This window comes from Copidosoma floridanum, unplaced genomic scaffold (assembly GCF_036245765.1).
Source record: "Copidosoma floridanum isolate Cflo_tuat_1 unplaced genomic scaffold, Cflo_Japanese_pri ptg000007l, whole genome shotgun sequence".
Taxonomy (NCBI): domain Eukaryota; kingdom Metazoa; phylum Arthropoda; class Insecta; order Hymenoptera; family Encyrtidae; genus Copidosoma; species Copidosoma floridanum.
The window spans coordinates 4467871-4480216 of record NW_028321884.1 but is presented as its reverse complement, the minus strand read 5'-3'; the positions used below and the strand labels follow the sequence as shown (position 1 = coordinate 4480216).

Below are 12346 nucleotides of genomic sequence, written 5' to 3'. Positions count from 1 at the left end.
TTGAGTGTAACAACGAAATGCATGATTATTGTAATAAATATAAAAAAAAATGCAAATAAGTATAATCATATGAAACGATGATTGTGTGTTTGTTTCAGGTATGCCGGTTGACTGAAGATGGCCTCGCCGACACCATCGCTGGAATCGCGCGCGAATTCCCTCGGCTCCCTGGCCTCGCTCTCGCCGCTCACAGTGAGCGACAGCTCGCCCCCGGCGAGCGACTCGGCCATCTGCGACGTCGACAGCTGCGACCTGTGCCTCGACGCGCCCCTCGGCAAGCCCGGCGACGCGGCTACCTCCTGTCCGCGCTGCTGTCGCCTAGGCACGACCCCGTCAAGCGGTGGCACCACCCACCACCTACACCACATCATAACCAGCAACGGTACCACATCGGTGCCCAACATCAGCGGACCCGGCTCATCGGCCAGTAGCACCAGCAGCTGTTCCTCCTCGAGCAGCAGCACCAGCGGCACGGGCAGCGCGACCGGCAACCTATTAGCGGGCGTCTCGCTAAGTCCCCTCGTCCTCGGCGATCTCGGCATCGTCAACGGCCCCCCGAGCACCAACGGCGCTATCATCAACGGCAACACCCTCGGCTGTTCCCTCGGCCTCGGTGTACGCTGCACCGGCTGCAAATCCACCGAGTCCGACGCTGTGGCGCGCTGCTACGACTGCGCCAATTTTCTCTGTCCCAATTGCGTGATGGCCCACCAATTCATGCACTGTTTCGAGGGCCACCGGGTCCTTAACCTCGGCAACGGCAACACAACAACCACCACCACCACCAACAGCAGTGGCAACAACTCGAACGGCTCATCCTCGGCCTCGTCCTCGTCCTCCTCGTCGTCCTCGTCGATGGAGAACGGCTCGAGCGGCAAGCAGCAGTCCTCCTCCGACTGCCAGCCGACCACCAACGGCCAACAGTCGAACGGCACGGGCTCGCCCAACGGCTGCAACGGCAGTAGCGACGCCTCAAGTAAGGGCAGCAACGGGCCACCGCCCTCGAGCAACGGCTCCAGCCAACAACAGCAGCAGCAGCAGCAGCAACAACAACAACAACAGCAACAGCAGTCGATCGTTCAGAGTCTCGTGGCGAATTCGCTCATGATGAACGGTGGTGGCGGTGGAGGTGGTGGTGGAGGTGGTGGTGGCGGCGGTAATCAACAGCAGCACCAGCAACAGCAGCACCAGAGCAACGGCGAGAAGCCGATACTGTGCGCGCGCCACAAGGGCGAGCTGCTCAAGTACTATTGTCGCAGCTGCACGGTGCCCATTTGCAAGGAGTGCACGCTCAACGAGCACCCGAGCCCGATGCACGATTACGTGCACGTGAGCGAGATCGGGCCGCAGCTTCACGAGGCGGTGACGCGCGCGGTCCAAGAGTGCCGTGGCAAGGCCGGCGAGATCAGAGCTGCGGTCAAGGCGGCCGATCACGGCGCGGCCCGGCTCCAGGTACAATACCACAAGGCCCAGAACGAGATCAACGAGACCTTCCAGTTTTACCGGTCGATGCTCGAGGAGCGCAAGCAGGAGCTGCTCAAGGAGCTCGAGTCCATATTCTCGGCCAAGCAGATCAGCCTCGGCGTCTGCACGCAAAAGGCCAACGAGATGGTCGACAAGATACAACAGACCTGCGACTTTGTCGAACGAGTGAGCAAGTGCTCGAACGTCCTCGACGTGCTCATGGTGAAGAAACTGCTGGACGGCAAGCTCCAGATGATACTCAATTATTCGGCGGACGTCAACGCCCAGACGACGGATCTCGAGTTCGTCAGCAATTACCAGGCTATCCAGGTCGGTGTGCGCAACACTTTCGGCTACGTGCGCAGTAGCAGCAACGGCGGTGGTGGTGGAGGCGGCAACGGTGGCGAGGGCAATTCTGGTCCGAGCAAGCAGCCACCCATAGCCAGACCCTCGGCCAGTCACGGTCAGCAGATGGGCGGTGCTCCGGGAAGCGGGAGCAGCTCGGCGAGCAGCGGACCCGGTAGCGCGGGTAGCCTCGGCGGTCTTCTTCTCGATCGACCCTACAGCAACGGACTCATATCCGCGGCCGCGTCCAACTGTCAGAGCGGCTCGCCCTCGCCCTTCGAGAACACGGGCAGCGTCATCAGCAAGCGTTTCTCCTCCGCCAACAGTCTCGGGCCCTTCTCCACCAGCATCAGCGAGCTCCACCTCAACGGCATGAACAACCCCTACGAGAAGTGGAGCAACGGCGGCTCCGATCCTTACCCCGGGGTCACGGTGCCCGAGCACGGCTTTCCGATACCCAACGTGTCGGCCACTGGTGCCGGGGCGCCTGGCGACTCCGTACTCGACCTTACCTCCAAACTGATGCCGACAGCGGCCATATTCCCGCTCAAGTCGCAGATCAAGCGCCAAAAGATGATTTATCACTGCAAGTTCGGTGAATTCGGGATAATGGAGGGCCAGTTTACCGAGCCCTCGGGGGTAGCCGTGAACGCGCAGAACGACATCATTGTCGCGGACACGAACAACCACCGTATCCAGATCTTCGACAAGGAGGGACGCTTCAAATTCCAATTTGGCGAGTGCGGCAAGCGGGACGGCCAACTGCTCTATCCCAACCGTGTGGCTGTCGTTCGCACCTCGGGTGACATCATCGTCACGGAGCGCTCGCCTACTCATCAGATACAGATCTACAATCAGTACGGCCAATTTGTCCGCAAATTCGGCGCAAACATCCTTCAGCACCCGCGTGGCGTCACTGTCGACTCCAAGGGCCGCATCGTCGTTGTCGAGTGCAAAGTCATGCGAGTCATTATCTTCGACCAAATGGGCAACGTTCTCCAAAAGTTTGGCTGCTCGAAGCACCTCGAGTTCCCCAACGGCGTTGTTGTCAATGACAAGCAGGAGATCTTCATCAGCGACAATCGAGCGCACTGCGTCAAGGTCTTCAATTACGAGGGTGCCTACATCCGCCAGATAGGCGGCGAGGGCATCACCAATTACCCAATCGGCGTTGGCATCAACAGCGCCGGCGAGATCCTGATCGCTGACAACCACAACAACTTTAACCTGACGATCTTCACGCAGGACGGCAACCTCGTCTCGGCCCTCGAGTCCAAGGTCAAGCATGCCCAATGCTTCGACGTCGCGCTCATGGACGACGGTAGCGTCGTTCTCGCGAGCAAGGACTATCGGCTTTACATCTACCGCTACGTGCAGGTGCCGCCTATCGGCATATAGAGTCGCGTTCAGCGACACCGATGACGCGCCCTCCTACATACAAGAAGCACAGCAGCAGCAGCAGCAGCAGCAGCCGCGACAAAGAGGGACTGAACTGCAACGGGAGCACAAATCTGCTGGCTAGTGAGACCCAATCGAGCGCACAGTTGTGCCGATATTTTTCTCTCTCGCTCTCACTCTCTGCAACTGACACATGTACGTACGTAATCGCTCGTACTTGGGCCCAAGCCACCTTTTCGTTTTTTTTTTTTTTTTTTTTTTTTTTTTTTTTCTTTTCCTTGGAGAGCATGCCTTTCCCCTCTGTCTCTGCCTGCCTTTTCGCTGATGTGTATCTGTTGTTTAAGAAAGGAAAAAAAAAAGAAAAAAAAAACAGTGCGTGTACAAAAACCCGGGAGCTACAACCTCTGTGAATATTTTATGAGCCGATAGAACTAGACTCTGCATACATCCGAGGAACAATACTGTGTGTGTGTGTGTGTGCACGAAAGATAAAATCGGACGCTCTCAATTGTTGATGACCAAGTGCAAATTACCATCGTGAACGTAGCTCCTGTGTCGAAGTACGAAAAAAAGGTGTGGGTCGTTTTTGAAACGAAAGAGGCAAAGGTGATTGGCAAAGTGCTAAGGAGGATGAGAACTCGCCAAGTGATGAAAAAAAAAAAAAATAAATAAAATAAAGAAAGAAAGAAAAAAAGTTCATTAGGATGTCAGAAGTGTACATCGAGCAAAGAAGATAAAATGGACTATCCCAGCTATACGTCTATCATTGGAGCAGAAGAGAAAAACGAGGAGAAGAACAAGAGGCGAAAAATTTTCAAGAGACCCGAGAGTTTGTGGAGAAACCTTCGTAATTTTTTTTTTTTTTTTTTTTTTTCTATTGCGAGAATTGGAAAGGGACGTATAAAAACCGAGAGAAGAGATGAAAAAAAAGTAAACTCGCGACAAAACTTACTTGTTAATGTTGTTATAAACTGAAAATACTGTTGTTGTTGTTTAGTTGTAGAGCTCGCCGCCGCTAGTCACTTTCCCCTCTTTTTACCCCCTTCGTCCTTGTGTCAAGAAACTTTCTACCCTTCATATTAATCGTCACATACATGTACACAAATATATACACGTACCTTCACTTCCCCCTCCTGTCCCTTAAAAAAAAAAAAAAAAAAAAAAAAAAAAAAAAAAAAAAACGAAAAGACATCTCATCCTCTTCAGAATCTCTCCCATAAGTGTATAATCTCTACTTTTTCCTGTGTGTGTTTTTTTATATACTTTGTACGTTTTATTTTTTCTATGTTCTGTTGACTACTTGACTGTGTACTGAGGCGCGTTCGATTTTCTAAAAAATAAAAATGCGTAGTTTAATGCGAGATATTTTGGTGATTTATAAGATTAAAATGATAAGCGAGTGAGAGAGGCAATTTAATTAATTTGTTGCGTTGTTTTGGTGGCGATTTTGTTGATATATTGTATTTTAAATAATTTTTTTTTTTCCAATTCTCTTGCCTTGAACATAAAATATACCCTATCCGGGCTACGAAAGTTTTCGCGCATCTTCTCGGAGAGAGTTTGGACAAGAATCAATGACACATAAAGAGAAAAACAGCAGGTCCCAAGTGACTCGGCGATGATAAATAGAGGATTATTTTTCCTTCCCCACAAGTGGCTCTTCATTAAATGTGAGAAAACCAAGTCGTTGATTATCGAGCCCTTGTAACTACGAACATTCGTACCCCTAACTATTATCATATTTTTTTATTATTAATATTATTATTATTATTATTATTATTTCTTATAACATTTTTATTAGTTATTAACATTATTGCTATTTTATATTGTACGACGTAAAATTAGTGCTTTTTGCGTACGTTGCATTTAAAATAAATATTAGATAGCCTGTACGTTATTATCTTAGTAAAGTAAAACGACTGTGCAAACTAAACGTAAACGAGAAAAAACGATCAGTTTAGAAAAGAGTAGACTCGTTTAGATTAAAAATTGAAAGACAAGTGGAAGTCTCTCCTTGATAATAATATCCGTGTTTAATGAAATGTGCATTTTCCGCATTTACGTATATTGTCGTTCATACATGCGCTACTCTGTCGTATTTTTGATTACTCCCTTTTTTCATACAACGTGTCTGACTCGATGTGTGGTTAACTGATTATTTGTTTTTTCATCGTATATGTATTATTTGCTTTCTTTTTTCTATTACTTAATGTTCTCGTACGAGGTCGCCGGTTATCGACTTGAGGTGTGTCTTGTTTATCATTTGTACAAAAAAAAACAAAAAAAAAACACGTTGTTATCAAATACGCGAAAATTTCTCCAAATGACTGAAAAAGCGTGAACGCCGTTTAAGTTAGTATTAAAGAGTTTTTTATTTTTACCACGATGTTGCGCGCTAAATATGAAAACTCGAACAATTTTGAAAGATCTTCTATATATATAAAAGAAGCAAACGAATGATTTCACTTCTCATGCTTAAAGACAATCAGTAGACGAAAATATTGAAAAAAATAGTTTGGTAATAGAAAATCCAAGATTACCTGTAAGATCTGTGAGTAAATCAATATTAAGCGGCTCCGGCACAATTTCATAAAATTCGTTCATCAAAAGAAAGAGCAGATGAAAAAAATACAAAGGTCGTTTTTTTGTTGAAAAAAAAAGAAAAATCAAATAACACGAAGGAAATGCGAATGAGTCAAGGAAAGTAGGGATGAAAGTGGAAACCCCCAGTATTAAGCGCTCGTTCGACGTTTTCTAAACTCCCGACCCCTTTTGTTTCTTTCGTGCATTTTTTTATTATTACGTAATATTGCTTAGTGTTTAAATAAATAAATAAAAAGAGAAAAACGATCGTACGAATCTGTGAATCCAGTGTTTTTGTGATCATTGGTGTTGTTTTTTTTTCGTAAATTGAAAAGAGAAACATTAGTTCAAGAACAAAAAAATTTCACTATTTGATGCATTAAATGAATTTTACGTACGATCCTCTTCCTCGACATCTGTTGTGTTTTTTCTTTAGTTATTATTATTTTTGTAAGATTATTAGACCTATTATTATTATTTTTTTTTTAATTATTTTTTTAAGTAGTGTCGTAGTCAGTTTAGTAGTGATTAATGAATTTTTATACAACTTTCACACACACACGTACAACACGAAACTCTGTAAGAGCATCGTATTACATTTCTACATCTCTTTATTAATTTGTCAGTTGACTAGGTTTTTCCTCTATTTGTTTCAATTTTGTGTTTTAATTGTAGTTAAGATTTTCCGCCCGCGTTTCTCGAATGTTTGCTTTTTAACAAAGAAACAAGAAACACGCACTGTTCTCTTACGAAAAGGCAAAATTGATCTCCTTTTCGTTATTTAGTTCTAAATTTACATTACATACGTAGTGATCGGGCGCTTTCGCGTCTCGCAAGTATTAACATATACACACAAACCTTTGACTCTTAAAAAAATAATTTTTTTTTTTGTAATTAATCAATATCATACTACTATTTTTATTGTTAAATTTTTGCTGCCAGCGACTACATGCATGTTTGAGACGAACACATTTGTCATTTCCATGATAAATTAATTACTCATTCCCCACTGGTTATCAAAGTGAGTTATTTTCTTCCCTTTTCGATTTGTGCATCATCGTTTCAATCTCAAATTCACCGCGATTACGGTTCTGGAGGAAAAATAATAAGCCTCACTGCCTTAAGTTAAGAAGAAAAATATAAAAAGGAAATTTTGCCTTGGTTTTTCGTCGACTCGTTCGATCAGGATGAAAAAGTTTCCGCGATTGCTCCCGACGACACACTCACTCGGGGGACTGTCCCGGAAGCGATGGTTATTTTTACGCTTGATCGTGCTAGCCGAGGACACTGTCGTTCGATGGGCCGTCGAATTTTGCAATCTTTCAAGCAATTTCACATTATAACTTTGTTGATAGGTTCTTTAAAAAAAAAAAAAAAAAAAAAATTCTAAGTATGTATATATCTACATCGTACCAAAGTTTTCAAAGCGACATCCCGGTTTAAATGTACGTCGAAGCGGCGATACTTTTGTTTCTGTTTTACGATTGACTGTTGAAAAAATTTTAAAAGCAATATTTTTGATATTTAATTATATATAGATGTATATATAAGTGATAATTGTTACGAAATCTTTTCGAATTGAATTTTCATTGCAAATGAAAAAAAAGAAAAAGAAAAAAAATTGTTTTTTGTGAAGTTGCTGGTACAATGGACTTCCACGGCTCATCGACACAAAGTGTTTGGTGCTACAATCTTTACTTGCCATGTACTTACCCATGACTATGTCATAGTTAATTTTTTGTATCTTTATCTTAAGTTACGTACACGTCATATTATATAATAGTCATGAACATTTATCCTTGTTTCGATTGAACGAGACGTGAAAAAATGAGCTCGGCAAAAATTCTTAACATTTCCTTTTACTTCAGCTTGTGAAAATTAAAAATTAAAAAAATCAACTTTTGTGATTAAAAATAAATAAAGATCTCGAAATGACCCTTTGCTTTCTCATGGTTTCCTGAAAGATTCAACCCGACGCGTTACACATAGCAACACAGACAGTCAAGATTTTGTTTTTTTTTCTCTTTTTTTTTCTTTTTCATACAGTGATAGATTAGTCAAATAATATAAGTTTAGCCGAACTGATTTTAACGAGATATGACTTTTTTTTACTACTATTAACTGTTATTATTAATGTCCTTGTACAAAAGTTGAACGATGTTAAACAGATCGTATTAAGAGATGCACAATGAATAAAAAAAAGAAATTCCGTTTTTCACACAGCAGAAAAAAAAATGTAGGAAGAATAAGACGAGGTGTTAAATGATAAATATCGTTGAGTAGTTAGTCGCGCAAGTTTACAAATTTAAGACAGATATATTTTTAAAAAGTAAAGAATCCTGTATTTTTTACCGTTTGAGGATGAAATATTTCTTTGTAAAATCTCACTCACTCACGCGCCGAGTTTAATGATACGTGTTTGAAAAGAAAAAGAAAGAGAAACAATAAATTTTTCGGTGTCACGTGGCAACAATTGAAAAAAATTATGACAAAAACACACTTTTGCTCAAGTGAAATCAGACTTGACATGAAAATTAAAAAAAAAAAAAAAAAGAAACAATAGTACATAACTCCATTCTACTTTTTTCAGGACCAGTGTAACTCATGCACAGCCGCGGTCGCTCGTTCTGTTGTGCAGTAATAACTTTGAAAGAAAAAGAATGATGTATAAATATATTTTTTTACTTTTTTTCCTCTTGTTTCTCGCCAGCAAACTTTCTCCACGGCTTTTTCATTTTTCCATTTTTACATGTAATACGCATACTTCTTAGTTGAATGAGCATGTCTGAGTGATATAATTATGTACACGCGCGTATGCAGAAAAACCAAGAGCCGAAGAGAAAGAGAACGAGCGAGTGCACGCAACACACAGTAGGGCGCTTTTAATACATTAAAAAAAAACAAATGAGAGAAAGATGACAAAAAATTAAAAACAAAGCAAAAAGAGAATGCGAGAGGCTCCGTAAAATTGTTTGCACACGTGACACTTTTATTTGTTTTGGTTTCTTTTTTTCTTTTTTTTTTTTTTTTTGTTAGATATAAAAGAGGAAAATGAACGTGAAACTACTACTATTACTATGTCTCTCTTTTGTATGGTTTGTTATGTTATTATTTTAAATGATACAACTCAATTGTTCTTAATTTAAATGTAAAGCGTATTTTTGTTTGTTTTTTAGTTATTTTTTGTTGTAAAATGCTTTTTAATAATATTTTCAGTTCACATTACTTCACCGACTGTGTTTTTTATTTTATTTGCCTTTTCTCTTGACTTTCTATTTTTATTTAGTTATTTGTGCTTCTTTTTTTTTTTACTGTTTTTGCCTGCAACTCCCATTCATCTCTTCAATTACACATTGACCATGTACCATTCCTTGACATCCTAAACTACACCTTTTGCTCTTTCAGTTCCTACGAGTTTGAACGAAACAGAAAACGACCAAGTTCTAAAAATCAAGTGCCGGATCTCGATGCCAAAACCCAAACTCTGAACCGTTGATGGCAGAGAAATAAAAAAAATGCACTTAATTAAAAAAAAATTTTTTTTTTTTTGCCAATGAAAACTTGAAGGGCTCAAAGATGTTGCGTGTACAAAATACATTCCATGAAAACAGCAAACACCTTGGCTTTGGGATGTTGGTGCCGTATATATGATGATGATGATGATGAAAAAGAGATAACTCACGATCGATCAACGTGTTGGCGAACGAAAAAACGAAGCTTTGTTCTTTTTCGCCACCTCGAGAGGGGAAAGGGAGAACAATCATCGCCTTATTAGCGAGAGAGAGAAAAAAAAAGGTAAAGCGAAGCCGTGTCTACACATTCCAGATTCTTAATAGTGATCGACGAGTAGCTGTGTTTTTTCCATGTAAGCCGTGTTGAACAAGTTAAAAAAATGATACTCATTGCGGATTTTTAAACTTAACTAAGTAACGTAACGTAATGTGCATCGTACGTATATATATAAATATATTTATTCTTCTAATAAGAAAAAAAGGTTTCGCTGAGTGTTTCCCCGCGATTGACTCCCTTTCATTGATTCTTGTGACAGAAAATTCCTACTCGGTCCCGCGTATACAGTCCGTAATTGTGAAGAAAAAAAAAATGTTCTCGAATCCAAGTACGGCCAAAAAAATTGTTTATCGTTGCGACTCTCGGGAGGTACGATCAAATGAATATTTTAATTACCGAATAAACGACTATAATTTTTATAATAAAACGAAAAGACGACGAGATCGAATTTTTTCGTCATAAACGCGAAATTCGCACGAGGAGAGTAATTGTTACAAACAATAATGAGAAAAAAACCAAGTCCATTATCCATTTCGCCCTTGATTTCACGTTACTCTGTTGTTCAGTTTTTTGAAGTTAATCGTTAAAAAAAAAAAAAAAAAAGAAAAAAACCAATCGCGATAAACTTTTACTTTTACATATCACAGAGTGTGAATAAAAAAACCAAACGAATCAAATGCGACACGCGTATACATTATAAGACTGAACTCAAGGGAAAACCGTCAACCCTCGAATCCTCCTCGAATTTCGCGTGAGCCAAGTCGAGGGATTATCGACATTTCAAATCTGTGCGCAGTGTTTCTGTCAACAAAAATTACTGACGTGGGAATGCGGAAGATTAGAAAACAACCAAAAATAAGAAAAAAAAAATATATCTTCGACGAAACACTGCGAACGAAGGGGAGTCAAAGGGCGAGTCGTCAACGTACGCTCATTTCCACACACACACACGCTAAATCTACTTGAGCATCGACAAAATTCTGAGTTTCTTCACGTTTCACATATCACAAATTGTTAAAGCGTGGGGAAGCGAAAAAAAAAAAAAAAAATGCGTCGACGCGCATGAGAAAAGGGGGACGAAAACGTTGACGGCTCGCCTTCGAAAGGGAGGAAATCGCGTTAGGTTTGAGAGCGAACGTAAGCGATGATGTAAAAATAAAATAACGAAGTCGTGATAAGTATATGCTAGTCGTGCGTGTAAGATGATTTTCAAGTCGTACGTTAAGAAACAAGAGATAGTATAATGTAAGAGCGAAGGAATATTGTTGTACGTAACATACGAGGCACATTTACACATTTACAGACACACACTTTCACGTAATTAATGTACACACACCCATTACATGATATACACAGACTCGTAAACACAAAACGATTATTGTAAGTTTTAACGCGTATTACATATATATTGAAACTATTTAAGGTTGGTTGTGTATAAGATTTTTTGACAAAAGTAATAATAATATTAATAAAAGCAAGATTGAGAACGAAGGTGAGGGGGAGAATAAAAAAAAATCAAATAAAATAACAGAGGGAGAATCCGTGATTTGAGGCGCTCGGGTATTGATTACTGATGGTTGATATTTGAAGTAAAAACAAGTTTTTAGGATTTAGCGTTCGGATAGATGACACATATATTTTTGTACGTTCGCAAAATGTGCGCCAAAATAATTAATAATTAAACGAAAAAAAGTAAAATAAAATAAAAGGAGAAAAAGAAAAACGAATAAAAGAATTCCGTTGTAAAAGGCACCGAAAAACAAGCGCCCTGGCGTTTTTCTTTTTCGTTTTTTGGGGTAGTAAAGTTAGAGCGAGAAAGAGATGAGGGAAGAAAAATTTCGAAAAGTAAGTACGGGTCAAAAGACACCCGACAATTGTGACATCTTCCCGAGCCCAAGTAATCGTTAAACTTATGAAAAATAAATTGTAAGAGGCGATATAGACGTGTAAGCGCACGTGTGAGACGAGGAAGGAAGGAATTTGCATAGTTGACGACTATTTTTAATTATTATTATTATTATACTTCGTACATTGTATTGTTGCATGCCTATAGTTACAAAGGAAACAATTAAAATAGATCGACGAAATTCGCCAAATTCGTGTGGTAAAGGCGATCGACTTTTTAAATGTTAAGGATTCTTACTAGTTATAAGGATTTTAAAAATACAAAACAAAGATCAATTTCTTTGCTTGTAGTGTGAATAATCGTTTTTGTTATTTTCTAATAGCACGTAAGGTGGAACCTACAAAACAAAAAAAAAAAAAAAAAAAAAAAACAATATTACAACAGGAAAAAGAGTCAAATTTCGCATGAAAATGGGCGTTGGGCTGCGAAATATGAGAGATCATAAAAAAAAAAAATCGAGCGCGAAATAAGTTACTACTGAATCGGGAGAACGACTGTGAAAACGGGAGAAAATCGACGTGACGCGGATAAACGCACGCGCGCGTCGAAAAAACTCTGAAAAACAAAAAATCTCGATCGACACCAGAGGAAAGAGCTGGGATTAAATTTTTCGTGTGAAAAAAAAAAAAAAAAATCCGAACCGATGATTTAACAGCGACAAATGGGTCTCTGAGCGAAAACACACATCCACGACACATCGAATTGATAAATCGATCTTCCACCACCCTCTCCTAAAAGGAATTCGAGAGATCGTCGTTTCGGCGATCGAGTGTTATAAATTTGAAAAAAAAAAAAAATAATAATAAAATGTTACAATTAAAAATTAAAACAAATGTTAGACTTTCCGAGAGTAAAATGCTC

At 40.6% G+C, this 12346-nt stretch overlaps 1 protein-coding gene across 4 annotated transcripts in view; it reads left to right on the top strand.

Annotated features, from left to right (window-relative positions):
• The window catches only part of brat (tripartite motif-containing protein brain tumor), a 106093-nt gene extending 94235 nt beyond the window's left edge, over window positions 1-11858 (top strand). For all 4 annotated transcript variants that reach the window (XM_089588950.1, XM_089588948.1, XM_089588949.1 and 1 more), the window contains one exon: window positions 99-11858. In XM_089588950.1, the coding sequence (XP_089445076.1) occupies window positions 118-3207 (3090 nt within the window). In that variant the 5' untranslated portion in view covers window positions 99-117 and the 3' untranslated portion in view covers window positions 3208-11858. The remainder of the gene's footprint in view (window positions 1-98) is intronic.
• The last annotated feature ends 488 nt before the right edge of the window (window positions 11859-12346 follow it).